This window comes from Eulemur rufifrons, chromosome 19, assembly GCF_041146395.1.
Source record: "Eulemur rufifrons isolate Redbay chromosome 19, OSU_ERuf_1, whole genome shotgun sequence".
NCBI classification, from domain to species: domain Eukaryota; kingdom Metazoa; phylum Chordata; class Mammalia; order Primates; family Lemuridae; genus Eulemur; species Eulemur rufifrons.
The window spans coordinates 43,112,412-43,140,396 of NC_091001.1; the positions used below are offsets into that span (position 1 = coordinate 43,112,412).

The following is a 27,985-nucleotide window of genomic DNA, read 5'->3' on the forward strand; positions in this document are numbered from 1 at the left end:
ATGCGCTCAGGCACTGGCGCCACGGGCGAAACAGGCACTCAAGGCCATGGAGAAGACAACTCCTCATCTAGAAAATGAGGACACTTAAGTGACAGACAAAAACACCTTTTTATACGGATCAGCATTTTTTGTTCATTAAAACTGGTTGATTATCCATCACAGCTTACTCGTCTTTTCTGGGCTGGAGGAGCCAGTACATTGGGCACCAGGGACTGGCTGGCAGAGCCCAAGGCCTTGTCCTCAGCAGCAAAGCCCCAGCTTGTTAACCATGCTGGCTGACAGCAAGATAGGCCACCAAGTAAGGACTGGACAGTATGTGGGTTCCCAGCACCTGGCTTTTGTGCTCAAGGCATCTCTGCTCATTGATGGATAAGTACAAAGAGCAATGGTTCTCAGCCTCAGCTGTTTATCAGAATCACCAAAGAAGGTTATAAAAGTCCTAAAGTCCAAACTGATTAAGTCAGAAGCCTGGAGGGTGGGACCCAGGTACTGGTACTATCATGCAGATGATAATGCTTATCTATGTAGGAAATCCTAAGGAATCTACAGAACAAAGACACCCACCTAGAATAAGAGAGTTCAGCAAGATCTCAGGTTACAAGATAAACATACAAAAACCTATTTCTACCTACTAAAAATTAACGTGGACACAGAAATTAAAAATAAAATACTGTTTACAATTGCTTAAAAAATGAGATACTCAGGTTTAAATCTAACAAAACATGTAAGGACTTGCATGCTGAAAATTACAAAACACTAAGGAATGAAATCAAAGATTTGAATAAACAGAGACACATACTGTGTTCATAGATTGTTAGACGCAACATAATGAAGATGTCGTTTCTCCCCCAAATTAATATACCGGTCTAACACAGTTCCAAGCAAAATCCCAGCAAGATGTTTTGTAGGCATAGATAAGATTATTCTAAAATTCATATGAAAGTTTACAGCTAAAACAAATTTTAAAAATAAAGTGAAAGGAGGAATCAGTCTACCTGACTTTACGACTTATTATATAGTTACAATAACCAAGAGTGTGGTATTGGCAGAAGGAAAGACACGTAGATCAATGGAACAGAGAACACAACCCGTAGGACCACACAAATATGCTCAACTGACTGTTGACAAAGGTGCAAAAACTATTCAATGGAGAAAAGAAAAGCCTTTTCAACAAACAGTGCCATCTATAGGCAAAAAAAAAAAAAAAAGAACCTTGACCTAAGTCCTATGTCTAATACAAAAATTAACTCAAAATGCATTAGGAACTTATAGGCAAAACTGTAAAACTTGTAGAAAAAAACAGACCACCTTTGGGATCTAAGATTAAGTAGAGTTCTTAGCGGTGACACTAAAAGCACTATCCACTAAAAAAATTGATAAAATGGACGTTGTCAAAATTAAAAACTTTTGCTCTGTATAAGGCCCTGTCAAGAAGATGAAAATATAAGCTACAGACTGGGAAAAAATATTTGCAAACCAAAAATCCAACAAAGGACTCTCAAATAGAATAAAGAACTCTCAAAACTCAATAGTAAAACACAAACAATCCCACTAGAAAATGGGTGAAAGACACGGACACATTCCACCCAAGAGAAAACCCATGAAAAGATGTATGACATTAGCCACTAGGGAAAGGCAAATGGAAACCACAAGGTATCGCTGCACAGCCATCAGAACAGCTGAAGTGAAAAACAGCGACACCACCAAATGCTGGCGAGCACTCGGAGAAACAAGCATCCTACACTGCTGGTGAGAACAAAAACTGTACAGCCATGTAGAAGATGTTTGGTGGTTTCTTTAAAAAAAAAAAACTAAATATACAACAACCATACTACCTAGAAATTTCACTCCTGGCATTTATCCCAGAGAAAAAACTAATCTTTACGCAAAAACCTGTACACGAATGTTCACAGCAGCTTTATTTGAAATAACCAAAAACTGGAAACAATCCAGATGTCCTTCATCGGGACGAGCATACCATGGAATACCACTTGGCAGTAAAAAGGAATGATCTACTGACGTGAAACAACCTGGATGAATCTCCAGAGAATTACGCTGAGTGAAAAAAAGCCGATCCCAAATGGTTACATACTGTATGATTCCATTTATACAACATCCTTGAAATGTCAAAATAATGGAGATGATCAGATCAGTGGTTTCCAGGGGTAAGGGATGGTGGGGGAAGGGCCTAAAGGCGTAGTCCAAGGGAGATCTATCTCAGTGGTGATGAGACAGTTCTGTATCGATTGTTACAGGAGTTACATAAATGTGCATGTGACAAAATGATGTAGAACTATACACCCACACCGCACAGGGGTCAAAGTTTTGGTTCTGATACTGTATTCTAATTATGTAAGATATAACCATTGAGGGAGCCTGAATGACGAGTCCATGGGACCTCTATCTTTGCAACTTCCTATGAATCTAATTATTTCAAAATCTAAAGTTAGGGAAAAAAGCAATAGTTGTAACTGCAACTTGCTATCCTGGATTGGATCCTGTAAAGGACATTATTGGAAAAAAATGGTAAAATCCACGTCTGTAGTTTAGTTAACAGTATCATGTATCATTGCACCAATGTTAATTTTTTAGTTTTGATAAATATACCGAGGTTATGTTAACATTAGGGGAAGCTGGGTAAAAGGTGTATGAAACCCTTCAGCGAATCTAAAAACATTCTGAAAACATTATAAAACCGTGATGTCCAGGCTGATTAAATCAGATGCCCTGGGGACAGGCCCAGGCATCAGTATTTTAATTTGCCAGGGGATTCCAATGTGCAGCCAAGGTTAAGAACCATTGTTCTGGAGAGACGATTTCAAAGTATTTGTTTCCCACCTGGGTTTGTTCTTAGAGTGCACTCCTTGAGGACAATTTCCAAACAAGCATACCACTGTTCCTGTGGCCTTCAGTCCCATTTATAAGGGCCCAAATTCCTTTGAAAAAAGTTCCAGAAATCCTCCTCCCTCCCCAATCTATGATCCTATGTCCCTGTGATACCCTAGTTTCCACACGGCTAAAGAACTGTGGAAGGAAAATATAGATAAATTAGAAGAAAAAGACAAATGCCTTCTCATTCCCACTTCTCTAAAACCCGGTAGCTAGGAACAGAAAAAAGGCAAAGAACTTGAAATGTTTTAGAGATATAAGAAAAACTTATTTTTTTTTTTTTTTTTAAAGAAAGGTAACGAGGGTCCACCTGGTACATAAGCAGTCCCCGCTCCCTGCTGCTCTGCACGCCACAGCCACGCAGCACCTCCACGGAGGCCTGTGGGAAAGGCACGAAGCAGATCTAACAGGCACTACTCTCCTCTGGAGTCACACGAGGAAGAAAGGATCAGATGCAGCAAGAAGGTCCTTTCCTCCCAGGCATGACCTCTTAGAACACAGGAACCAACAATACTGCTCGTGGCAACTCGGCACGGCAGGCAAGGGAGCAGGCCCCTCGGCGCCACCAGAGCCAGCTCGCTCAGGGCTCTGGAAGGGGTCAAAAAAGCAACCTCCACAGGAGGGAGCAGGACCAGAGGGACAGACTGGTGGGTGACCGTGCTTCTGGCTTGGCACAGGGGAGAGCCTGGGGTGCGTGCTCTGAAACGTGGCATTGTCAGGGAACCCAGAAAGCACACCAAGGGTGAGGGCATGGACTTGAACCTCCAGCCAAAACTGGTGTTCTCTGTTCAGAAAGTGCTGCCAGCAGCAGAAGATTGGCAAAAAGCAAAGTGAGTACAGGTCACGGCCACATAAAGGCAGTAATTGTGCACTCACTTGGTGGCTTGGCCTGAAGAGGTATAAATACACCGCACTGTCACAGCCTCAGGGGAGCAGGGAAGGCTGGGCCCTGGGGACTAGAGATGATGCTATTCCTTTCGTTCCTTCCAGAAGAAGCAGGCCTGGAGGGCTGTGCCTTGCTGACCTACCTCCTAAAGGAGGGCGGGGCCTGCTGAAGGTGCCAGGCACTGATGCCCGATTCTGAGGATGCCCAGGACCCACATCTACAAGGGCCATCTAAAACGTGGCCTGGAGGAGTGGGGGCAGGCTGGCACAAAGCTTCTGCTCGGCTCCCTCCAGCTCCCCACGTGCTTGTCCGCTCCCCACATCCGGGGCTGCCTGGCAAGCAGTTAAACTCCTGGGTTCCGCCCAGGGCTCTCCTCCACTGGGACGCCCGGCCAGCTGTGGTTGGACCCTAAAGGAGAGGGAAAGGCAAATTAGTATCAAAGCCAGCAGCGGGAGAGTCCTATCCAAACTAAGCGCTAACTCCTCCTTAGGACAGGAAGGGGCAGGTAAGGCAGAAGGGCCTCAGGATACCTCGGAGGAACCAAGGCAGGGCTGGGAGTGATCAGTCAGGGAACAGCCTAACTCGGCTTCACAAGAGAAAACCACTGAGGACACATGCCACCCTTGAGAGACCTGGAATGCAGGGCCCGTGGGTTTCTGACCCCAGGGGGCCCAGGCCATTACCCTGGAGGAACCTGCCTGGGACAATAAAGTGCCCGCTGCTAGAAGGAAGCTTGATTTTCCAAGGGGGCAGTGTTTCATGAGCCCTCCTGTTTTCCAGAGGATGAAACATAGCACCCACTCCCCACTGCAGGGAAATGCCTCCCAGTGTGGGGAGCTGTCTGCACCGCTCGCCCCACAGCTCAAGGGCTGGGAAAGGAAAGCAGGGAGGAAGGGAAAAGGAAGATATTTACCTTGGGTGTGCTCTTAAAACAAAAAATGCTCACTAGTCCACAGTCACTTATCAACTGCAGTTTCCAAATGTGCCAAAGAGGGAAAGGTCTACTGGGAAGGCTAAAGAGAGCAGAGAGAAAGAAGAGGAGAGAAGCCATTGAGCTGAAGCAGTAGCGCGTCTCGGCTCCAGGCAGCACCACGAAGGGGGCCAACTCCCCAGCCAGGGGGCAGTGGGGCAGATGCCTCAGCTGCTGCTCCGGATGGCAGAGGGAAGTTGGGAAGCACAGCGTCGAGCGCTGACTTTCCCTTGGAAAAACAGTTCCATGAATGGCTGATGTGGAGGACTTAGAAGTTGAAATGGTAGGACAGGGGACAGAAAAGGAACAGTATTTTTACGTTTTGTAGGCCATAAGGTATTGGTCACAACAACTCAACTCCACTGTTGTAATGCAAAGGCAGCCACATACAATCCATGAACAGATGGGCAGGTTCCAATAAGACTTTATTTACAAAGACAGCTGGCCAGATTTGGCCCTTGCACCATATTGGCCAGATTTTGGCCCTTAGCCAACCCCTGCTGTTGGCAATTTAAAATTATTGGGCCTGCCGGGCGCGGTGGCTCACGCCTGTAATCCTAGCACTCTGGGAGGCCGAGGTGGGCGGATCGTTTGAGCTCAGGAGTTCGAGACCGGCCTGAGCAGGAGTGGGACCCCATCTCTACTAAAAATAGAAAGAAATTATATGGACAGCTAAAAATATATATAGAAAAAATTAGCCGGGCATGGTGGTGCATGCCTGTAGTCCCAGCTACTCGGGAGGCTGAGGCAGGAGGATCGCTTGAGCTCAGGAGTTTGAGGTTGCTGTGAGCTAGGCTGACGCCACGGCACTCACTCTAGCCTGGGCAACAGAGTGAGACTCTGTCTCAAAAAAAAATAAATAAATAAATAAATAAATAAAAATAAAATTATTGGGCCTTCCAAGGATTTCAATAAAGGTATTTTTCTCCCAGGGATCTAGTGCCAAAGTCTCTAAGAAATGGTTTTCACCTGCACTATTCAAGCAGTGCCCCCAGTGAAATCTCCACGTGTGCACCAACATTAAGCTTTTCTGGACAGTGACTTGCCAAGCCAACAGGGACAATATGCAGAAAGACCCCAGAGAGTTTGGACAAGGAGCCAAAAGACAGCAGCCAAGCCTCACTGGGGGCAACTGTCAGGTTGCACTTAGGTGAAAATAACCGACAGTATGTCTATAGAATAGTGGATAATCAGTTACAAAGAGGAAAGGACCCAGAAAGCCATTATAAATTATTCTCTTAGAGGATGGCCCAATGAGCAGCTGAAGCCAAGAGGATTTTTAAGACCCTCTGGGTATATGATAAAACATGCAACGATGGGAGAACCCTCATTCCTGGGTTAGGTCTGTACCTTCAATATAACACATGCAGTCTGAGTAGCAGGTGGAGCCAGTGGGAAAACCAAAACCAAAAGGCTCACGTTTTAAAGAACACAACATCTTGGCCCCTGAGACCCAAGTCTAATGTGACAGTGTGAAATGCTTTACAAGCTGTACCCCATAAAGTAACATTACAGTGGGTAAACACAGGAGCTTAGTCAACCCTAAAAGGTGTAGCCCCAGCTGTGCATGGAGGTGCACACCTGTAGTCCCAGCTACTCAGGAGGCTGAAGTGGGAGGATTGCTTGAGCCCAGGAGTTTGAGGTCAGCCCGGGCAGCATAGCAAGACCCTGTCTCTAAATATATACATACATATATATATATACACATATATAAAAAACACACACACACAAATATATGTGTATATATATAAAAGTACAGCAGCATCTTTAGAGATTCCTTTGGAAAGGGGGCGACTCATGCCCAGATCCAGGACTTAAGCACAGCCTCACCTGCCCTTTTACCAACACTCAGAGCTGGAGCCCACAAGGGTGAGCCATCAGTGTGGCCCAGGGTGGGGTTCTCTGTCCCTTATACCTGCATGTCACCTCACAATTCAGAAATGACTTTTATAAAAGCACATTTGCAGCCAAGCAGGGTGGCTCATGCCTGTAACCCTAGCACTCTGGGAGGCTGAGGCAGGAGGATCGCTTGAGGCCAGGAGTTTGAGACCAGCCTGCGCAAGAGCAAGACCCCGTCTCTACAAAAAATAGAAAAATTAGCGAAGCGTGGTGGCGTGTGCCTGTAGTTCCAGCTACTCAGGAGGCTGAGGCAGGAGGATCACTTGAGCCCAGGAGTTCAAGGCTGCAGTGAGGCCACTGCACTCCAGCCTGGGCCACAGAGTAAGACCTTGTCTCACCAAAAAAAAAAAAAATAAAATAAAATAATCTTCAAACACAAGAACATGAAAGCCCCTGACTTTTCACACTCCAACCCAGACCCCACACCTCAGGCTCCTTTTGAATTTCCTCTGTCCCACTGCCCCTCATTTTTATTTGCAAAGTCTGTTTCTTTCAACATGATCTTCCTGCTCACAATGGAGCCCTTGGAAGGAACGTGCTTTCCATGTCAGCATGACCTGACCAAGCTCCTCAGCAAGTGCCCTCCAGCTTCTGGGATGGTGTCACCCACCCACCCAGCCACCCTCTGAGCCAGGGTACTGCTGACCCAAATCTTCATTTTCCAAGTGACCTAACCCTAAATGGCCAACAGTGTCTGAATTAGATCTTAATCCCATTTACCAACAATTCTCTAATTAAGTAATTCCATTCTAAGAGGTCCTTGAGGGACAATGTTGACTTAATAGACTAAATACCAGTTGGTCTATAGCTCAGTGTCATTCAAGCTACCAAAAACAGCAAGAAGGGAAAAGAATGAGGAGAAAAACAGAGAGACAAGAACACAGGGCAGGGCAGAACAAGGAGAGAGCAAGCCTGTGTGTGTGAGCAGCAGGACTGGCCAAGAGCTCTTGGCCACGGGGTACACACCACAGGGCGTGCTGCTTGGCGCTCACCTGCCGCAGCAGTGGTCTTCTCACTGAGGAGCCTGGTCTGGCTGCCCGGGATGACCTGGAGGTCGGTGTTCTCAGGGGACTGCGGCACGCTATGGGCTCGCGTCGCCAGGAGTGCGTTGAGGTACTGCAGCCGTGTAACCTAGAAGATGGGAAGCATTACCTGGTAGATGCAATTTGTGAAGCGAGATGCAAAAGACAGGCTCAAGAGGTCACACCATGCAGGAAAAGGACAAAGGAAGAACTTTAAGCTAGTTAAGGGCAGAAAAAAAGCAACTGAGCAGTGTTTGCGAGAAAGTGAGTGCAGAGGCCTGGAGATGAGACCAGACCACAGTAGTCAAGTGGGAGCTCCAGGGAGCCAAAGCCTCAGTCCTGCAAGGCAAACGCAGGGCCTTGTTCTGGATGGTCTGGGACTAGCTGGTCTAGCCCCTTGGGGACACAAAGCCGGCTAAAGCCAGCACTTGTAAGCAGCCCTTATCGTTGTCACCTTAATGAGCTGCAGGTCGGAGAGTGCTCTCACGGTGTAGTCAGGACAATACGCAGAAGAGCGGGTGCCATCGGCTGGCTCTGGCTGCAGGTCATGGCGGATGGGCTGGAGTGAGGACACTGGCGACTGGTGAACTATCAAAAGGAACAATCAGTGATGGCAGAAGCTGGAGCTGGAGCTGGGCAGCCCACCCCGACCCTGGCGAGGACAAGCACACAGCCTCGAAGACCCACCCCACAAATCACCCTTGATTTGAGAAGGAATGTGGGTAGGAATTTGGAAGAGGATGTTTTGCAGGGACGGGAGTGAGCAACAAAGACGAGCAATGAAGAAATGCTGCCCCCTCCCTCCAGGCAGCCCGGAGACAACAGACCGCCTGGTGGGGGGTGCGGGCTCTGGCGGGAAGGGGAGGCTGTGCTTACCGGAGGACGGCACTGTCAGGGCAGATACTCCATAGTAGGTGAAGGCCCCATTCTCAAACTTCAGGCCCTCTTTCCCGATCTCCACCTCAACCCTGCCCTGGGCGGGCGGATGGGCAAGGGAGAGAAACAGATGCGACAGATTACCTTTCCCGAGAGAAGAGAGCAAAAGGAGGAACCAACAACCCCGATTATTCAGGGGCAGGGGGCATCTCCCTGCTCCCCACCTCTCCTCACAGACCCTTCCCTAGTCTCTGAGGAAGCAGGAGGCTGCAGGCCTGGGATCCCAGTCACCTGCAAGATGAGAATGAAGTAATCCACCGGCTGGCTGCGCTGGTACAGGTAATGGTGTGCGGCCAGGCGGTCGTTCTCGTCAAACTTCACCTCCTGATTGACACTGGGATGCTTAAGCAGGTGCAGCAGGACCTTCTCGGAGATTCGCAGGGGGCTGAATACATCCACTTCTGCCCCATGGTAGAAAAAAGGGACAGTGTCCACCACAGCCACAGTGGCTTGGGTAGCCACACCCTACTCCTGGTGCCCACCGGGCTCTCCCTGGACAGCCTGCGAGATGCCGTGCCTCCGGACCACACGAGAGAGCGGGGCAGCGCACACACCTGCCCGCTGAGGCGCTGTGCCCACCAGGTGTGGCACCACCTGGGCCTGCTCTCAACCACCTGGTAGAGAGGAGCCGCCTCTCAGGTGACCCAAGATGCTGGCAGGGTTGCAGAGAAGCACAGAAGTTCTCCCTGAGACTCTTCTGCGGACTAGGCATGGGGAGCAGAGTCAGTGCAGGCCCTGGGTGGTCTCCGGACCCAGCAGTGAGCGAGAGCAGGGGGCAAGGACCACCCTACCCCCTCACCTCGGGAAAGGAAGCGCTGGGTGGCCAAGAGCAGCTGAGGTGAGATTTTTACTTTATATTCATCGTCAGACACCTTAAACAAGGAGAATTCCTCCTTCCGCTTGAGAGGGGCGATGAGAGAGGCAGGTTTCTTCCTCACCACGCCATCTCCTGCGGTGGAAGAAGATGGCATCCTTAGGCAAGCAGCCCGCCTGACCAGTGTGACCAAACCAAGGGGTCATGCTGCCCACTCCTTCTTCCCTAGGCCAGGGGGTGTCAATGTACATGGCACCAGAGCCCCAGGCACCCGGCTGCCATTCCCACCACATAGCAATCCCAGTGCCCAGGACGGAGGGGCAGCGGCCCACGTTCCAGATATGTCCCAAGAAGTGCAGAAGGGGCTGCTCCTTGCCTTGGAGTTGGCTGAAGAGAATGCTGACATGGCAGCAACACAGCTTATATAAAATAACAGGCCTCCCCGGCCATCAAGAGGCCCGTGGCTGGGAAATGTGTATCTGAGGATTACCAGTACAAGACGGCAGCAGCTAACCTGGAGCCCCCAGGCCCATGGCCATTTCGGGAACCAAACTAAAGATGCTGTGTTGGCGACAGACGCGTGGACAAAGCGACACACGTTAAAGCTCATAGGGGTGGGCGGCTCCAGCCATCAAACACAGGCTCTGTGTCTGCCCTGTGTCACCTTATGAGGGAGATACTCCTGAGATGCCATCAAGGGCCCCAGGATCGTCTGTTTTAGGAAGACTCTTGGTGGTAAAGAACCTCTGAAAACAAAAGCACTGGGGAAGACAGAAGAATGCAAAAGGCCCATGAAGGGCTGGGCCTTCCCTCAGTGGTGGAGGAAACAGACGGCTGCCCACGGCGCTCCAAGCAAGCACCGGGATTACAAGGCCTTGGCTGGGATGGGCCGCCATGGCTTGCATTGAAGTGGAGGTGTGAGCCCTCCTGAGAGGGGGCAATGCTGGCTCTCGCAGGGCTAAGAAGAATGGGGCCTGGCTGGGGGCCCGGCTGGCTTCCAGCAGCACAGAGACCCGCTGGCCTCCGGTACACATGGAAGCTTAAGGACCAGGTGAGATAGAAAACCAAAGCCAGGAGCCAAAACTCACGATAGTCTTCAGACTCGTCCAGGATCTCGGACTTGATGATCTCCTCAATAACGTCCTCCAGGGTGACCAGGCCCAGGACCTCGTAAAAGGGGTCACCCTCGCCCTCATTGTTCACCTTCTGCACGATGGCCAGGTGGGACTTCCCTGTTTGGGGAGGACACTCATATAACAGCTTGCTGGGGGCCTCCATTTTTCTTAGTCTCCTCTGGGACAAGCCCACCAAAAGGACACAAGCTAATGTTCATGCTCCTAAAGTGTGCTGGGCACTAGGCCAGACTCTTTCCTAGGTTTTTACTTAAGACTCTCAATATGCTTATGAGGATTAGCCTCACTTTACCTATAGGAAAAGGAAATCTCAGAGGATCATACTCATCTGCACAAGGCCCCCAGGCAGAGAAGGGCAGAGCTGGGATCCAGTCCCAGGTCTGTGCGACTCCCAGCCATGATGTGGTTTAGATAAGGATGCGTCCAGCTGAGAACACAAATGTTCATACAGCAACCAGACTGCAGGCGTGAGCTAACAGGGCAGCACCCTCAGAAACACAGGCTCCCTGGGACAGTCTAAACAGGGCAGCAGAGCAGGGCCACCCAACCTCTGTGGAAGGTCTTCCTGGTTCTAGAAGCTGCCCTTTAGAGGGGTCTCATCCAGGGGATGAAGATAAATGGCCATTCAGAAGCCAAACTGTGCAGGGAAGAAGAGCAAAGGCTAGAACTTTCCACCTTGCTTCTACGTGTCTTTCTCATGTTAGTTTCCTATTTGATGTATTTGGTGAGGAAACATAAGCTTGCAAAAAAAGCTAAAGTCTCAGAGTATTGGGCAATGTCAGGGAAGCTTCAGGAATTTACTGTCCATCTGCTAAGTGCTTTTCATCCATAAATCTTTAGACTTGTTTGAAAGAAACAGAATGCAAGCCATGTATGTGATTTAAAATCGCTGAGTAGCTGCATTAAAAAAATCAAGAGAAACAGGTGAAATTAGTTTAATAATATATTGTAAGTAATCCAATATAGTCAAAATAATAATCTTAATATGTAATCTACATATACCAAAAAACAAAAAAAAGCTCTTTTACCTTTCTTTTGCACTAAGTCTCTGAAATCTGGTGTGTGTTCTGTACTTACAACACATCTCAATTCTGACTTGTCACTTTTCAGGTGCTCACAGCCACAGGCTGAGATAGGGAATTGGGAGCAAATCATCTCAACCATGCCCTTCTTTGTCACTAGTGAAAAAAGCTGAGAGCAAAAGTTGGCCTGGACCTGCATGTGAGGGAGTATTTGCCTCAAGAATCTTTTGAGACATTAAAAAATCAAGTTCACAACTTTGTCTGAATCATACTTTGCACACGGTGGGCTTAATTAAGTAAAGCATCATCCTTCGGGATGCTCGAATACCCTCGGACAAAAATTAAAGGTGGAAATGACCACATTACGTGGTCTCCCCCTTCACAGGAGGAAAGGCTGGGGTCCCTGGAGAACTCCACTCAGTCTTGCTGAGCCGGAGGCACTGACCCAGGAGCGTGGTGGCCCCAGACGCCTTCTTTCCCTCTGTGTTTGTGCTGGGCACCATTTGTGCAAGGGCCATGGCTGCCCTGCCACAGAATACAAACCTGTCTGGCCAAGGCCAGACCAGGAAGGCCAAGGGTGCGACACACGGTTCTGGCCAGCAGTCTGCGAACAAAAGCCCAGGTTCTAAAAGGCCTCCTCTGAGCAGACAGGCCTCTTCTCAGCCCCTTCTTCCAGGAAGCTACTCCCTTCGGCAGGTTACCGACAGGACACGATTAACTTCTCCTTTGCTTTTTTTTTTTTTTTTTTTTTTTTTGAGACAGAGTCTCGCTTTGTTGCCCGGGCTAGAGTGAGTGCCGTGGCGTCAGCCTAGCTCACAGCAACCTCAAACTCCTGGGCTTAAGCGATCCTACTGCCTCAGCCTCCCGAGTAGCTGGGACTACAGGCATGCGCCACCATGCCCGGCTAATTTTTTGTATATATATATTTTAGTTGTCCATATAATTTCTTTCTGTTTTTAGTAGAGACGGGGTCTCGCTCTTGCTCAGGCTGGTCTCGAACTGCTGACCTCGAGCGATCCACCCGCCTCGGCCTCCCAGAGTGCTAGGATTACAGGCGTGAGCCACCGCGCCCGGCCCTCCTTTGCTTTCAAACTTCCATAACATAGGCACATGTTTCTCCGTGACCTGCCACACTGGGATGATTCAATAATGAACAGAAGAAAGTAGATTCCCCAGAACAGTGGCCACGTGATTTAATCTCAAGACACAATGTCTTGAGGGGTCCAGAGGCAACCAAAGCAAGCAGCAGGCACAGAACAGGGCAGGGATTAAAGTTCACTTCTCCTCTGAGAGGACAAACTGCCCTGAGGCCCAGCCAGCCGACTGGATGAACTGTTCGCATAGGCGCACCTGTACTCTTTACTGAGCGAGCTCTAGAGTCACAGGAGGGTGCAATGGTGCGTCTTGCTGACATCAACCAGAACGCTCTGGAAAAGCTGTCTAGACTCTTACTTTTGTTATTTTTATTTTTTTGAGACAGGGTCTCACTTTGTCACCCAGGCTGGAGTACAGTGGCACTATCATAGTTCACTGCAGCCACGAACTCCAGGGCTAAAGCAATGCTCCCACCTTGCCCTCCTGAGTATCTGGGACTACAGGGCTAATTTTTAAATTTTTTGTAGAGAAGGCGTCTCACGATGTTGCCCAGCCTGGTCTCAAATTCCTAGCCTCAAGCAATCCTTCCACCTTGGCCTCCTGAAATGCTGGGATTACAGGTGTGAGCCACCGCACCTGAGTTTTAATTTTCATTATCAGGCTCGAGGGTACTCTAATTATTTCATAATGCCTAATTTCTAGGATATTCTAACAATGCAGTTGGACTTTAATCTCCCCCTTCCCCTCTTTTTTGTTTTCTAAACCAACTGGGTGAATGAGTACTAAGAGAAAGAGAAAAGTAACGTGTGGACACTCCTGCGTTGTGGCAACTGTTTGGCTTCCTTCAGACAGGAAACCAGAACTCAGCTGGTTTAAAGCAGGACTCTGAAAAGCTCATTCAGCCTAATCCTTTCCTTGGAAGAATGCCCTTGAATGGTCTCACTTGGGTTGACAAAGAAGACAGGGGTTAATAGCTTTGCAGTCCCTGACTTAAGACGGTTCAGCTTACACTTTTCAGCTTACACTTTTTTTTGACTTTACGAGGGTGTCAAAGCCATACACATTTGAGTAGAAACCATACTTCAAGTATCCATACAACTATTATTTTTCACTTTCAGTATAGTGTTCAATAAATTACATGAGATATTCAATACTTCGTTATAAAATAGGCTTTGTCTTAGATGTTTTTCTCAAATGTAGGCTTATGTGAGCATTCTGAGCACATTTAAGGTAGGCTAGGCTAAACTATGATGTTAAGTTAGGTGTATTAAATGTACTTTCAATTTACAACGGGTTTAACAGGACCCAACCCCATCGTAAGTGAAGGAGCAGCTGCACAAGTTATTTACTATGGCTCCAAAGCATTCACTCTTCCTGGGGATACCTGCGCAAAATAATTGGTGCCATCTCAAGTCTGCACTAACTGAGGGGTGACCAGGTTACAAAGTTCCCAAACAGATGCAGCAAGACGAACAGGGCCTGGAATGGCAGCTGCCAAGATGCCAGGCACTCCAGCTCCAGGAAATTCAGAGGGTATCACCACTACATACGCTTGGCAGAGATGGGGAAGGGAAATGATTTTTAAAACCTCACGCACGTGAAGACTGCAACATGCCTGTTCATAAGCACAGGAATGCCTAAGAAGATTAAGAAAAGAAGGACTTTACCAAAGAAAAATAAAGATACCCGCCAAAGGATTGCACTAAACTAGAGAAGCAGAGAAAGCTCCAGATGTCCCTGGAAAGACCCAGCCATTCTGGAGCAGTCCAGAAAGGGCTATACTTGCCAAAAGAGCAAGGAAGTCAAAGGGCTAAAGGCTCCCCTTTCAACCTTCAGGTTCCAGAAACCTCCTCCACAGGTTTCTAGGAGGAGGCCATTCAGCATGGTGCCTGGCAGCTTCTAGAACAGTCTGATTAAAGCACAAAGGCATTCAATCCCCAAATCCTCTGGCATCAGGCTGCTTGAAACCTGGTCAGTTCTCCAGAGGTGATCAGAGGCCACCCAGCCCAGAACAGGAGCAGCCTGTACTGTGGCCTTCCCTCTCTACTTCCCCCTCCTGCATCATTTCAACCTAAACCTGCTCGACTCGCCCATCTTACCACCGAAGAGCAGAAGGCCTCTTCCCCTGCCCCACATCCTCTGCCGGCCACTGCTCTCTGGCTCCTGCTTTGCAGCCACACTCTGCAGAAGGCCTGTCTAGGCTGGCTCTCACACCTCTTCATGTCTCGTTCCCCAAATTGCTCCCGCCATGGCGCCAATGTGCTCTTGCAAAGGTTAAGGGCATCTTGGTTGCTGGCCTCTTCTGATCACTTGCCTCCCCTTAGAAAATGTTCTCTCCTTAGCTTCCAGGACATTCTGCCCCTGTCCTCTTCTCCCTCAAAGGTCTTACCTTTTGACAATTTCTCCTCCACTTCCCCCTGCCCCTGGGGTTTAGGCTCTGTGCTCCATCCACTCCTGTGGCTTGAGGGACCATGTGCATTTCACATCAACTGCCTGCTAGGACTTTGCCTCTTGGGACACTGGACAGATACAGATTCCAATGCCCCAAACAGACTTACCTGCTCCCCACCCTCAGCCCTTAGGGAAGGGCAGTCAGAAATCTGGGCTCATCCTAAGCTCCTCCCTCTCCCTCCCGCCACAGCCCCTCAGCAAACCACCAAACCTTCCTAATCCCACCTTCTGATGCCCTCTGGGGTTTCTTCTCTAGGCCCACTGTGTACTTTGTCAGGCTATTGTCGCCCCTCATCTGGATCCCACTCACACCTGGTCTCCCCACCCTGGTGTCCACACCAGTCACTGATCAGTAAAAACAACCCAGATGGTTGCTCCCTGCTCACAGCCCTGGTGATCAAGTCCAGGTCCCTCACACAGCATACAAGCCCCTGTGGGCCCACCCTGCCTAGAGGCTCCTTCCCCATCAATGTGAATTGAACTCTTTGATTCTCCCCAACGGGGATCACCAACAGCCCTGGGTCAAGCTCAGCTGTCACATCTGAAGGGCGAGACTACAGATGGCAGTGAAGATCCTGACACTAAGGGTTTGGAAAATGAAAAACAGCTTTTACTGACCTCAGCCTGAGCATCATGACCAACTCCTGAAGCTTCTCCCTTGAGCTTAGTTCCAGACAGCGCAACCCCTCCACCCCCATGCCCCAAATCTGTGCCTGGTGGCTGCTTATAGCTGTAGAATGCACAAGTCGGCTAAAGCCAGACACTAGAGTGAGCATTTTCTTAAGGAACCTAGAAACGTGAGTGTTTATGACACCAAAGGGACAACTATGGTATTTATAAAAGACCCCTAAAAAATATCTCCCATAAAAGACTCTTCCCCTAAAAGAAGGAAGTCTGGTGACCTGCCTGGAAGAAATAGCATCTGCACTTCCAGGTTCAGCCTCTTGCTCCTGAGCTAGCAAACACCACCTATCAGCAAGCCTGCCCAGGAGCAATAGATAATCACCTTACTGACAGACACTCAGCATGTGCACTGGCCGAAGTGCAAGTGCTTTATAGGGTCTCCTCCCCCAGATCCTTTTACCCACTCTTATCACTAACAACTGAGGACCTTGAGCCATGAGAAGCTGAGCAGCCTTCCCAGGGCCTACGAGCAGGCAGAGGTGGGGTGGAATCTACCCTACAGATTCCATGGCCATACTACCAGCTACCCCTCCAGGAGAACCACCAGTGCCTCAGGGGCTTTGGAGGCCACATGGAGTACTTACCACCAGGAAGCTCTGTCTGAACCCCACCCCAGGTTCCCTCCCCAGGGCAGGGATACATGGCCATATTCTAGGGAAACAGCCAAGAGCACCAGAGAGTCTATGGAGCTGCCCACCCAAGTCTCCCACCCATTCCTGACCTACAGTAATAACAGAAAACCTGGCACCCAGGCCTCCTGCAAGGATTAATGGAGATGATGCAATGGAGAGTGTCCACTAGAGCCTGGCACATGGCAGCTGTCCATGCAGGAGAGGCTGGTCATTACCACAGCCTGGCTTCCCACACTGACTGTCCTGGGGCTCAGAGAGCACCTCCCATGTGGACCTGGGCCAGGAGACTTCCCAGCTGCCAGCAATATCAGGGGGCTTTCCCAATTCGCTACCTCATATCAAGTAGTCTTTAGGGTCAAACCATCCAGCATCCAGCACCCTTTCAAGCATCAGGCTGCTTGAAACCTGATCAGTTCTCCAGAGGTGATCAGAGGCCACTCAGCCCAGAACAGGAGCAGCCTGTACTGTGGCCTTCCCTCTCTACTTTTCCCTCCTTCACCGTTTCAACCTAAATCTGCCCCCACTCCCATCCTGCAGGGGTTCAGGTGTGAGAACCATGGCTGGTGGCCAAGCTCTGGGGGGCACCTCCAAGGCTGACAATGGAAAGGACTGCAGAGGAACCCACATCTTCACACTTGGAGGGTCTCAAAAGTTTTTACTTCAACCTTAGAACTGCTCAGATAAACCAGGGAGAAAGGAAAGGTTAAAATTCAGAGTCAAGGGAGTATGTAGGAGACATACTTAAGGTTAGAAAAGAGGTTAAAAAGAAAAAAAGGAAGACGGGGAAAGGGAAGGGGAGATTAAATCAGCACCCATGAAACTGCTTTTGATGAAAGCAAACCGAAAGTTTCCTCCATACCTGTAGGAAAGTATTTAGGAGTCATTCCCTTAACTGCAATAAGGTCAGGGACCTTAACAATGCTCTGGAAATATCACAGGTCCAGCCAATTTGATATTATGTGTGTGCAGATAACAGCATCCAGATATCTGGAGACTACTTTCTTTTCTATGTTCTTTTAGTTTCCATCCAGGAGTTTGGACCTGCTACAAAGCCAAGCACACAGATACGGCCTGGGAGAGGCAAAGAGCTGGGAGGTTAGAACCAAGTGGACACCCCCCCCAAAAGGGGCGGGGAGGTATCCCAAAGGAAGTTAAAAGTGTTGCTTTCCACAGCATTCCATTCCCCTCTGAACGACAACCTTTAAGTATTCAAAAGGTCGTTCCAAGCTGCAAGGCCAACACATTCTTGAAAAGGGTCCTTAGAGGTCTCACTGCCCTCCACAAGGGTGGGACCCTTTCCTCCAAGCTTCCAAAACCCCCACCCCTTTTCCAGGGGAGGGCACTGGCATGGGTGTACTATGCGATGCCCCAGTTATTCATTCGATGCCCCAGTTATTACCTCGTTTGAACTCCTCCAGGACGGCATCAAGCTTGGTGTCATTGAAGACGAAGTGGAGTGGGTGGTTGTAGAAGCGGGTGATGGTGCTGAGCGGCGTGCAGTCCTCGGGGTCCACGAAGGCCAAGTCCTTGAGGTACAGCATGTCCACGATGTTGGAGCGCTCCTCCTCGTACACCGGAATGCGCGTGTAGCCGCTCTGCATGATACTGGCCAGGACGCCGAAGTCCAGCACCGCGCTGGCGTCCAGCATAAAGCAGTCTTCGAGCGGCGTGAGCACGTCCTCCACGGTCCGGCAGCGCAGCACGCCCTTGCTGAGGTCGTTGTAGGGGTCGCCGCCGCCGCGCGCCAGCTCCAGCACGCGCTCGCGCAGCCGCCCGGGCCGCGCCGCCAGCTCCAGCAGCTGCCCCACGGGCAACGCCACCGGCAGGGTGAGCAGCACGGCCAGGCGGCTGAGGCTGAGCGCGCGCGGCGCCAGCGCCAGCGCCCAGCGCCCGCTCACGGCGGCCGGCACCACCTCGCCTACCAGGAATACGAGCCCCGCGCTGCCCAGCACGGCAGGCACAGCGCGCTGGCCGGTCGCGCGGTACAGCAGCACCGCCAGCGCCGCCTGTGCCAGGCTGGCCAGCAGCAGCAACGCGCCCAGGGCGCAGCCCGCCCAGCGCCGCGCGGGCTCCAGGCGCCGCGCCGCCGCACGCTCCGCCTCCGAGCCGCTCTCGCGCAGCACCTGCACCTCAGCCGGCGCCAGCGCCAGCGCGCTCAGCTGCAGGCCCCGCGCCAGCGCCGCCAGCGCCAGCAGCCCGGCCGCCCCCAGGCCCAGCGCCCAGGGCGGCGCCGCCTCCTCGGCCGCCCCGCCGCCCGGCTCCACGCGCACCGCCAGCAGTGCCGAGTGCGGGCACACAGCCTCACCGCGCAGGCGCAGCAGCGCGCGCCACTCGCCCGTGGGGGCCGCCGCCTCCTCGGGCACCGCGGCCGGCCCGCCCTCGGGGCAGCCCGCCCCCTCGGGGGCGACCCAGGACCAGGAGCGGTTGGCGAAGCCCCGGCCGAAGAGGCGCAGGCGGAAGGTGGCCTCGGGGCCGGTCCGCACCGCCCCTCCGCGCTCCCACCCGGCGCCCGGAGCTCCGTCCTCCTCCAGACAGAAACCCAGCACTCGCGGACAAGGCGCTGCCTCCCCCGCGGCGTTGCCCAGGCAGACCGCGGCGAGCAACCAGCCTAGCCGACCTGCCACCACCGCCGCCATCGCCTGCTGCCCCCTCTCGGCCTCTCGCGCAGCCTACCCCGCTCGCCCCGCACCTCCGCCTCTCCCGGGCCAATCGTCGCCGGCCTTCGCGCCTCCCCGGCCAATAGGCGGCTGCCGAGGGCGGGCCCCAGGGGTCGGACTAGGCTGCGCCGGGGAGTAAACAAGCGGCGGCGCGGGGCGGGCCGGGGGCGTGGGGCTCTTGGCCCCGCCACGGCTCCAAAGGCAGGGTTTGCGGACGCCCGGAGGACGCGGAGCGGCGGGCAGGCCTCCCGAGCCTGGCCGCCGTCGGCCTGCGAGTGGGGCCGGGAGTCCCACTGCTCCGAGGCTACCCCCGGGAGCCTGCAGGCCCAGCCAGTGCTCAGGGACGTCCCGGGCTCAGGAGAGGAGCGGCCGCTCGGATGAACCGCGAAGTTGGGAGATGTGCGGTTTTCTTAGGAAAGGGGCCGGGGAACCAGGAAGGTGTTTAGCCCCCTGACCTACAGGACTGAGGGCTGAAATGAGAACCAGTGACTTTAGCGCCGGGAAGCTAAAGTTTATCGAAGATGTTTATCGCAGCCACCTCTACCATAGGTCTGGGGACATCAGGCAGTCCTTGCCTTCAAGGAGCTTGGTAAACAAACAAAACCACTACCTCACTGGATCCGGACAGCTACTTCATGTAGTTAGTATCTTACAGGAGAAAAGTGAAGCTTAGAAAGACTCAGCATGGATGTTGGGTTCCAATGCGACCTAACACCTGGTCACCTTCCCAGCCACACAAGGATGTGGCAGCTCTGTCAGGAATTACTGGATCTGGTAATTCTACTTCTCACAGTTCATCCCTGGGAAAATAATTCCTTAGGATCAACAAGAACTATTCAAGAGGATCCTCACTAATGGAATGTTCTTTGCCCATTACATATGATCTGTGATTAGGAAATGGACCAGCTACTAACAAGTTTTTTCTATAGGTATCCAGATTAAGTGATTTTTGTATTTTTCTCCACACTTTCATGTTTTTTCAAATTTCCTAGTGTAATTAGATTTGGATAAGACTTATATATATTATATATATCATTTAAAATAATCATAGAGATTCTTTAGAAACAATTTGTTATGTCATGAAAATAACAATCTAAAAAAGTATGCACACCATGGCCACAATTAAAGTAAAACATGTTTGTGTGGAAGGTAATGTGTAAAAATGAGTAAGCCTATGGTGAATGACCGAAGGAAAAAATATTTTGTGAAAAACTCTTACAAAGATGGTAGTAGTGTACCTTCTACATTGCAGAACTGTGACTAGGCCAATGGCAACTCCACATGCTCCCATTTTTGTTATCTGGATGATGCTGGTGCCCTTTGAGTAGTTTACCTCACTCTTGCAGATTACAGAGTAAGCCACTAGCAGAAGCAATAAAGACATTACTGAGCCTTTCTACTGGATCGTCATATCTCCTTTGAAAAAAAAAAGTGTGGGAACATTATAATAGATTCATCTCCTTTAGTTCTAACTTCTGTCTCCAAGTCAAGATAAAATGCTAGCATTGAGGTAGAATGGTCTTTCGAAGGTAGCTACAGTAAAAAAATTTTCAGAAATTAAAAAAAAAAAAAGAACAGATGACATGCTTGAAATGAGTCATGTGCCTGAAAAGTCATTAACTAGCAAAGAACAGTTCCAGAAGAAAGACAGGGAAAGCTCCCTATGTATTTAGAGACAGGGCTCTCACCTTTGACGAGTTACTTTTTCCTTGGCTCCCCTGGAAAACAGCCTATCGTTAATTTTGGGGAGGAAAACCTTCAGGTGGAAGAACAATTGGATCAAATTTAGAAAACACAAATGGTCATTTAAACTGTCAATAGTCAAAGATACAAAGAATCCGGTACAGGGCAAATGAAGCTGCTCGTGGAGTAATTTTCTGTTTACAGTAGAGGCCTCCAGTATCTCACCAGCTTCTCCTTTGGCTCTTTGTCATTCTTTGCCCCAGCCCTGACTAGTCAGTATCAGTGGAGACACTTGCCACTTGACCTTCCAGTTCCTCGGTGGCCATCCCGGGCCATTTTCCTCACAGGTCAATTACATTCAAGACATTTCTGTGTTTTATCTAAATATTTATTCTTGAGTTTTAAACCCATAACTATTAGGTGTGACCTCATTGGCTAACTCCTGCTCATCTCTCAAGTCTTAGCTCAAATGCCACTTCCTCCAAGTGATCTTCCTTGACCCTTTTGACCAAGTTAGGCCAAGGTTATGGGAACTATGTGCTTCCCCCCATCACCCAGTACTAACGTGTTGTAAGAGTCATTCCTTTATTCATTCAACAAGTATTTCCTGTAGTGAGTGCTTGCAATGTACCGGGTACTGCTCTAGTGCTGGGACTAGAGTGAGAGTAAAATAAAGTCCTTATCTTTGTGGAGCTTAGATTCTAGTGCAGGGACAACTGAAAATACACAAGTCTATATTTTAATATCTGGTAATAAGTGCAATAGAAAAAAACAAGGCAAGATAGAGATAGAGGGATTGGGGCAATGCTGTTTGAGATAGGGTAGTCAGGGAAGTCTTCTTCACGGAGACATTTCAATAGAGGCTTAAGTGAAATGAGGGGGAGCCTCACCAAAGACTTGGGAGGAATGTCCCAGGCGGAGGAGATAGCAATCAAAAGGCCCTGTGTAACTGGCTCCCTCGGGGGGGTCTTCCTCACTAAACTCACTGAAGAGTTAGTAGCACCGGCACGTAGTAGGGGCTTAAATGTGTGGAACAGATGGATGAAGGTGATTTCCTCTTGCCTAGCTATACACGAACTTTTGCATTTGTAACTCTTTTATCTGCAATATCCTCTCTCCTTTGTGACCTACCTATGTGCCTCCCTTTCTTCAAACACTCCCCCAATTTGTCTATTCCGTCAAGCCCAGCTGGCTTGAGCCCCAGCGTGCTCACTTGCAAGAGCCAGCCTGTAGCACCTGTGCACACCACAGGAGGAGTCTGCACAGCTGCCTCTTCGGGAGCGAGCTCACTCTCTGTTGGGTTCTTCACGGGATGAACATTCCAACTGTGCAAGCATAACCAGCCCGTAAGTGTGAACAAAAAGGCACTGCCTGCTTTAAAACAATACGGTCACGCTTCTGGATCAAGTGCCCTTCAGTCCCCTAGGGAGGGAGTAGGGGCAATTTGCTCATCCCAACTGCCCCACCCAGGACCTGCAGGCAGAAGACCCTACGGTATCCGGATGATGCTTGTGGCACTTGGGCACATTTGCCCTGGATGTCTACCAGCAGCCACCACTTTCTAACTCCTGTGACAATAGCCTTGATTATATGTATTTTATAAATTCTGCTTGCATTTCACCACTAAATAGTCCCAGAATCCTTTATTGCCCCTTGCCCTGTCACAAGTGATAGGCAGCCACAGCCACATGTATCTCTACATAGATGCTGAACACTGACAGATCTCAAACAGGCAAGCTGTAGACTCGCCAAGATTTATACACATTTCATTTTTTATTACCAATCAAAAATAAATTCCATATATTGTTTAGCAAATATTATCATTGTTTTGTGACAAAAGACACAAGAGTCATAACAACAAAACTCCCCGAGAGTCAAACTCATAACAATGCCAAAATAAATCACAAAAATATACAAATTAAAATCTTATGCAAAATAAATATGAGTTACTTGCTATGGCGGCCGTGACCTGCCTACCCATTTGGATGCTATTTGCAAAGGCCTTCCCTCACGGGAAGGCACACGGGGTGGGCCAGTTCCAGGGTATGGCTCATCCCAGGAACCAAACATGGAAATAGGAAGTGAAAAATTGCACTAGGAGGAGGAAGTCATCGGACTGGTAATATGTGGAAATAATTATGACCCTCTGTAAGAAGTGATTATCGATAGGGAAGGGGGAGGAGGGACATTCTGTTGGTAGTAACCGTGTGTGCAAAGAGGTAGCTGTGGAAGTGTGTGCACCTGCCCCTTTTTTGCTTCACACACACCTGTTTGGTTTGGGCCAATGCATTTTGCTCCACCTAGCACTCAGCCCTCTAAGGAACACAGCTCTGCCTGCTCCCGTGATGACTCAGGAGCAAGATGCTCCTGGGTTAAACTAAAGGCTTTCCCTCAACAACGAACAAAGGTCTGGTGTCTTTTTTCCTTATGGCTAAGAACCCACGGGCATCACCACCTTCTCTCCAGACTTCTAGGAGTCAATTCTGTGACTAGGGAAGACCTCGGACTGGCCACGGGTAGGCATCCTTGGTGCAAAACAGTCCCTGGTCCCAAGAGTTAGGATTCTCCAGGCACCTAGAGAGCAGAGCACTTGGGGTGACTCCACTAGTGAGGAAAGGAGTGAATGAACAATACTCAGGCAGAAGCCTGCTGAGTCTCACTCGCCTGGATCTTGGGCCCCAGCTCCTGTTGCCCCTGAGGGAAGGGCCAACGTGGACCCAGGTCCTACAGCCTCCCCCACGGTGAGACGCCTGGAGCTGTGCTGCAGGGCCTGATTCAGCCCCAGGGAAGAGGCGCTGGGACAGGACTTCACGTGGGGGTCGGGTTCTCGGCACAGTGCCACTAGCTTCAGCAAAGGCTGGTGTGACCTTTCACACTAGGATCACTCAGATGTGGAGAAATGGGGCTGCCAGCTCCATGCCTTTAGGTGGAACCCTCCTTTCTCAGGGTTCCATAAGTAGGTGAACAAGGTCAGGTGAGCTTCAGCCAGCCACAGAGGAAAGGACATAAAGAACTTGCTCAGGTGGCTTCCAACATGTCCTCTTGTCCCCAACTCCCAAGAGGGACCGGGGTTTTGGAATTAGAGAGTCTGGAAAGAAGGGCTTCATGGGTCAACAACTGAGCCTTGACTCTCCTTGTGGGGCGGGGGTGGTATTAACTGCTAACAACGCAGATGCTGATGACCAGATTCACTCCTGGAATCAAAAGCAATAACCCAGACAAGTCACCTCTAACTAGACACCCTCCCATCTGGGGGTGGGGGGGAGAATCTTTGGTAAAAGTGAGGGCAGGGCCTGGGGAACAGGGACAAGCAATCACAAAGGTCTGAGATCCTGCCTAACACTCTTGAGTCAGCCCCGTTACAGGGGGGAGTTGTCCAAAGGGGCAGAAGGGGGGCCAAGGGGAGAGTCCACAGCAGAGTCCCGACTCACCAGGAGAGGCCGTTAGCAGAGTTCTGGGAGATTCCTGGGTCCAGCAGTTGGCAGCAGATGTGCTCCTCTCTGTAGCTGGGATTATCATGTCCCTGATCATAGTTACCCAGAAGCTCTCAGCCTCAGCGATGTCAGATAAGCTGTGGCATACGTGTCCAGGCAGCTGATCTCAACGCCATTTGGTTCTTTGCTTCCTGGGAAGAGCTGTCTTCTTCCCAGGAGACAACCCTCCTCCGGCAGGGTCTGGGATCTCACCTCTGGAGGAGGAGGAGGAGGAAAAGGAGGAGGAGGAGGAGGAGGAGGAGGAAGGGTGAGTTCCCTGAGTCAGGGACATAAGCTGGAAGGTCATGGTTGGGAGCAGATTATGGCTATTGCTTCCCGGGGTGAGAGACCCTTCCCCTTTTAAAGTTTTTTGGAAAAAAAATTTTTTTTAAATAAAGTTCCTTAACCCTGTCTTCCCTTCCCAAAATAATATTTAAAAAGAGGAGCAATGAGCCTAGTTTAGAAATTCTCTCAGTAAAAAACAGCCTTTGCTCATGGTAGCTGGCCTGCTGCGCCAGCAATCCAGGGCTGGACAGGTGCCACCTCAGAGCAGTTCACAGGTCCCTGTTGGAGGCCAGATCCCCACAGACGGGGGCCATCTGGCGCTCAGTCAGACAGGCTATCTATCTGCATCCTTTCTGGCCTAACAGGCTCCCTCTTTGCATGTGGGCCCACTGGGGAGGCCCCCGCAGGGTGAGCGGGGGACCCCGGGCCCTCCTGTCAGATGGCGCTCTCATGGGAGGCTTTGTGCAGCAAGGAGTTACGCTCGTTGAGAAGAGTTGTGGTCTCATCCACCACGGGCATCTCGGACTTCTCGGCACAGTTCTCCGTGCACACGGTGCACCCATCCGAGGGAAACTGAGGGCTGTTCTCCATGCATGAGGCCATCAGCCCATTCTGGTACTGCTGCCGAGTTACCTGCAGAAAGAAGAGATGGGTTCATGGGCGGGAGTTGAGAGGCAGACCCTACGCCAGGCCTGGGGAAACGGGGACAGGATTGGGGCTGCCAGTTTAAAAGAGAGGACAGGACCAGGCAGGCAGAGTCAGCAGAAATCCTTAAAAAGAGCCAGGAGCAAAAGCAAGCAGCAGCAGCATCTCAGGTCTGGGCCTTCCGTGCTGGGTTTGGTGGATGAAAGAAAGAAGTTGCTGATTCCTGAGCAGAGATGAGAAAGACGGCGCTGCCCAGATAAGGGCGAGCGACACACTGACCTTGATGTACTGCAGGTCCATGAGCGCACGAACGCTGAAGTCAGAGATGTACTGGCCCAGGATGGAGCTGCCGAACTGGTTGCTGCCACCTGCCAAGGCTGCCGAGGTCGAGACGTCTGTGCGGTCTGGGTAACTGAGGGAGGCTGAGCGACTAAGCTGGGCGGGGTGGGCTGGGGAGCGGTCTGCAGGGAGAGCAGAGGCTGTCAGGCCTGGTGCCCACTTGCAGCCTCTTGTCTGCCCTCATCCCACGGAAGCCCAGGAAATTGCTCTTAGGGACAAACAGAAGCACGTAGATGCTCTAACTGTAGAAGATCTGACCTTGTAAAGCAAATGAGTTAGTTTGTTTAGAAGAAGTGTTGTGCAACAAGTATGAAAAAGTCTACCAAAACAAAACAACCAACCGAAAAATAAAAACCAAAGACACAGAAAGTTTATGGCTACAAGACTGCTCGTTTCTCCAACTAATCAGTCAAGCAACACAATAATCACCCTAGCAGGACAAGCTGCTATCCTTGTCTCAATACCCACTTACGACAAGTGATATAAACTGCATACTTTTAAATAAAAACGCCCTATGAAAACGAAGTATATATAGTCTGTACTCTCTCGCTACAAATACATACCCCCTCACATATGGTGCCCTGTCATATCTTAAAATGCTCTTATGGGGTCAAAACAGTGTTCTTCAGGTGACCTGCTCAGTTGGAACACAGTCCTGCCCACTTCTGTCTGCACCCCAGCACCTGGCCGAGGGAGCGGGCAGCAGCAGGTCCCCCTCACAGGATCCAGGGTCCCCTCACGTGAAGCAGAGCCTGGGTGGATGTGGTGCGTACCATTTCCTGCCACTGGAGGCAGCACAGGCCTCCCTATCCAGGAAAGGGTCCTCACAATGTCAAATGAGGAAGGAACGGGCTCCTTATTTTGAAGGAACCACACGTTATTGCACATCATTAACTCTTATTTTTGAGAACACTTAAAAAACCACGAAATGCACAAAGAAGTTAATTGTGAAGGCATGCAGGCTTGTTTTAAACAAACAGGAAGTGGACTAAGCTGATTTGCTTAGTTAACTACTAAGTTAGCTATTCTAGCCAATCGCCAAGTGAAGAGACCAAGCACACGGAACCGAGTGACTCAGTGACCAACACAGCTTTTACCTCAGTGAAGCTGAACTGAGTAGTACTCTATCGTGTGCTCCAGTAAAGCTTCAGTTTTCATTTACAAACTAGGAAATTACAGCCTGGCTGTACTGGGACTGGCTGTGGTCCCTCACACAGGAACAGGGAATGCTCAGAGGATCACTAGAAGATTGTGTGCAAGCACCTAACTTAGGTAACATCTCTGATTAAGTTCCAGAAAAAAAAAAGAAATATTACGGGTATTACTTAATATTTCACAACAATAATTTGAAGGATGGAATGGTTTTAATGCTCTGCTAATACCCCAGAAACAGGAACTGAATTTAAAACCAACACAAATTAGTTACACCAAAATGTTTTCTTCTGTGAGTAATGAATTATGGTGCTTTTTAATTTTCTCAGGACTTTTTTCTATTTTCCCAATTTCCCAAATAAGCTGTTATTTTTATGATTAAAACAAAACAACAAATATTAAAAAAAAACAACAAAAAAAACGGGGGGGTTTTGACCTGGCAATTCTATTTCTGAAAGAATATTCTAAGGGCATAATCTTAAAAACAGAAAAAGCTTTTTGCATGAAGAGGTTTACATCACGGTGTTATTTATAACAGAGACCCCCCATGAATGTGGATAACGTGGAGGATTAACAGAGGAAGGCACACCTGCTCTGTGGAACACCACGTGGCCCTAACTAGGACGTTTAGGGCAAAGCGTCTCTGTTCCCGTAGTAAACGAAAACATCAGGGTTTCAACCATGGGTGCATGAACTTCTGGCCACCCGTGTGACAGGAGCAAGTGCTGAACAGGGGAGGGAGGCTGAAGTCACACTGGTGAGGCTGGAAAGGGACAGGGAGCGATTTCTTCTAAGTTACCTTTTCATTTATTTATTTATTTTTAAATAGAGGATCAAAATAGCAAAGTGTGCTTTGGAACAGTTAAGAAGGAAAAAGCCCAACTATGCAAATATAAAATTGGAAACAACTGACAGAAGTCTGAGGGCTGTTGGGGCACAAGGGCTCCAAGATGCTCACAACTGCTGCTAACCTGCCTGGGCCATGGGCTGATGGCACAACCAGCACCTCCGCGGCCTCAGCACCTGTGGGAATCCCAGTGAATCCCAAACCTCGTGAGTCTGGCCACACTGTTGCCACACCACAGACTCCTGGGACAGGTATCAGGGGTGTGACATATCCAAGGCCAGAAAGAGCATGTGGCATCTGGCCTCTTCAGAAAGACTTTCTGATTGGAATGCTACATTTTAGTTGTCATAAAGAAAAAACAGAAATAATAATAATTGAGCTCTAACTAAATACTTCATATCAATTCTCTCACCCTCCCATAACTCTATGAAGTGAGTACATGCATTGTTCCCATTTCACAGATGAGGAAAC

General features: G+C 49.9%; 2 protein-coding genes across 2 annotated transcripts in view; both read right to left on the bottom strand.

Annotated features, from left to right (window-relative positions):
• Positions 1 to 1,885: 1,885 nt before the first annotated feature.
• Positions 1,886 to 19,069, bottom strand: CNNM3 (cyclin and CBS domain divalent metal cation transport mediator 3). Its single transcript, XM_069493858.1, has 8 exons — positions 17,833 to 19,069; positions 10,505 to 10,648; positions 9,402 to 9,551; positions 8,834 to 9,003; positions 8,543 to 8,639; positions 8,121 to 8,254; positions 7,637 to 7,775; positions 1,886 to 4,183 (listed from the first exon to the last, which is right to left on the bottom strand). Exons 1-8 carry the CDS (start codon positions 19,067 to 19,069, stop codon positions 4,119 to 4,121), a joined length of 2,136 nt encoding a protein of 711 aa, XP_069349959.1. The 3' UTR covers positions 1,886 to 4,118.
• A 3,577-nt stretch (positions 19,070 to 22,646) lies between these two features.
• CNNM4 (cyclin and CBS domain divalent metal cation transport mediator 4) overlaps positions 22,647 to 27,985 on the bottom strand; it is a 39,258-nt gene continuing 33,919 nt past the window's right edge. Inside the window, exons 6-7 of the mRNA XM_069495348.1 lie at positions 25,456 to 25,637; positions 22,647 to 25,164 (exon numbers count right to left, since the gene is read on the bottom strand). Coding sequence (XP_069351449.1) covers positions 24,967 to 25,164; positions 25,456 to 25,637 — 380 coding nt within the window. The 3' untranslated portion in view covers positions 22,647 to 24,966. The remainder of the gene's footprint in view (positions 25,165 to 25,455; positions 25,638 to 27,985) is intronic.

What these genes read in the sequence shown, in the direction of transcription:
- CNNM3 (XM_069493858.1), bottom strand. Translation starts at nt 19,069, where the DNA reads ATGGCGGCGGTGGTGGCAGGTCGGCTAGGCTGGTTGCTCGCCGCGGTC. An exon ending in GGACGAGTCTGAAGACTATC is followed by an intron (nt 9,552 to 10,504) that starts GTGAGTTTTGGC and finishes CTTCCACCGCAG; the next exon opens with GAGATGGCGTGGTGAGGAAG. An exon ending in GAAGACCACTGCTGCGGCAG is followed by an intron (nt 4,184 to 7,636) that starts GTGAGCGCCAAG and finishes CCTCTCCTTTAG; the next exon opens with GGTCCAACCACAGCTGGCCG.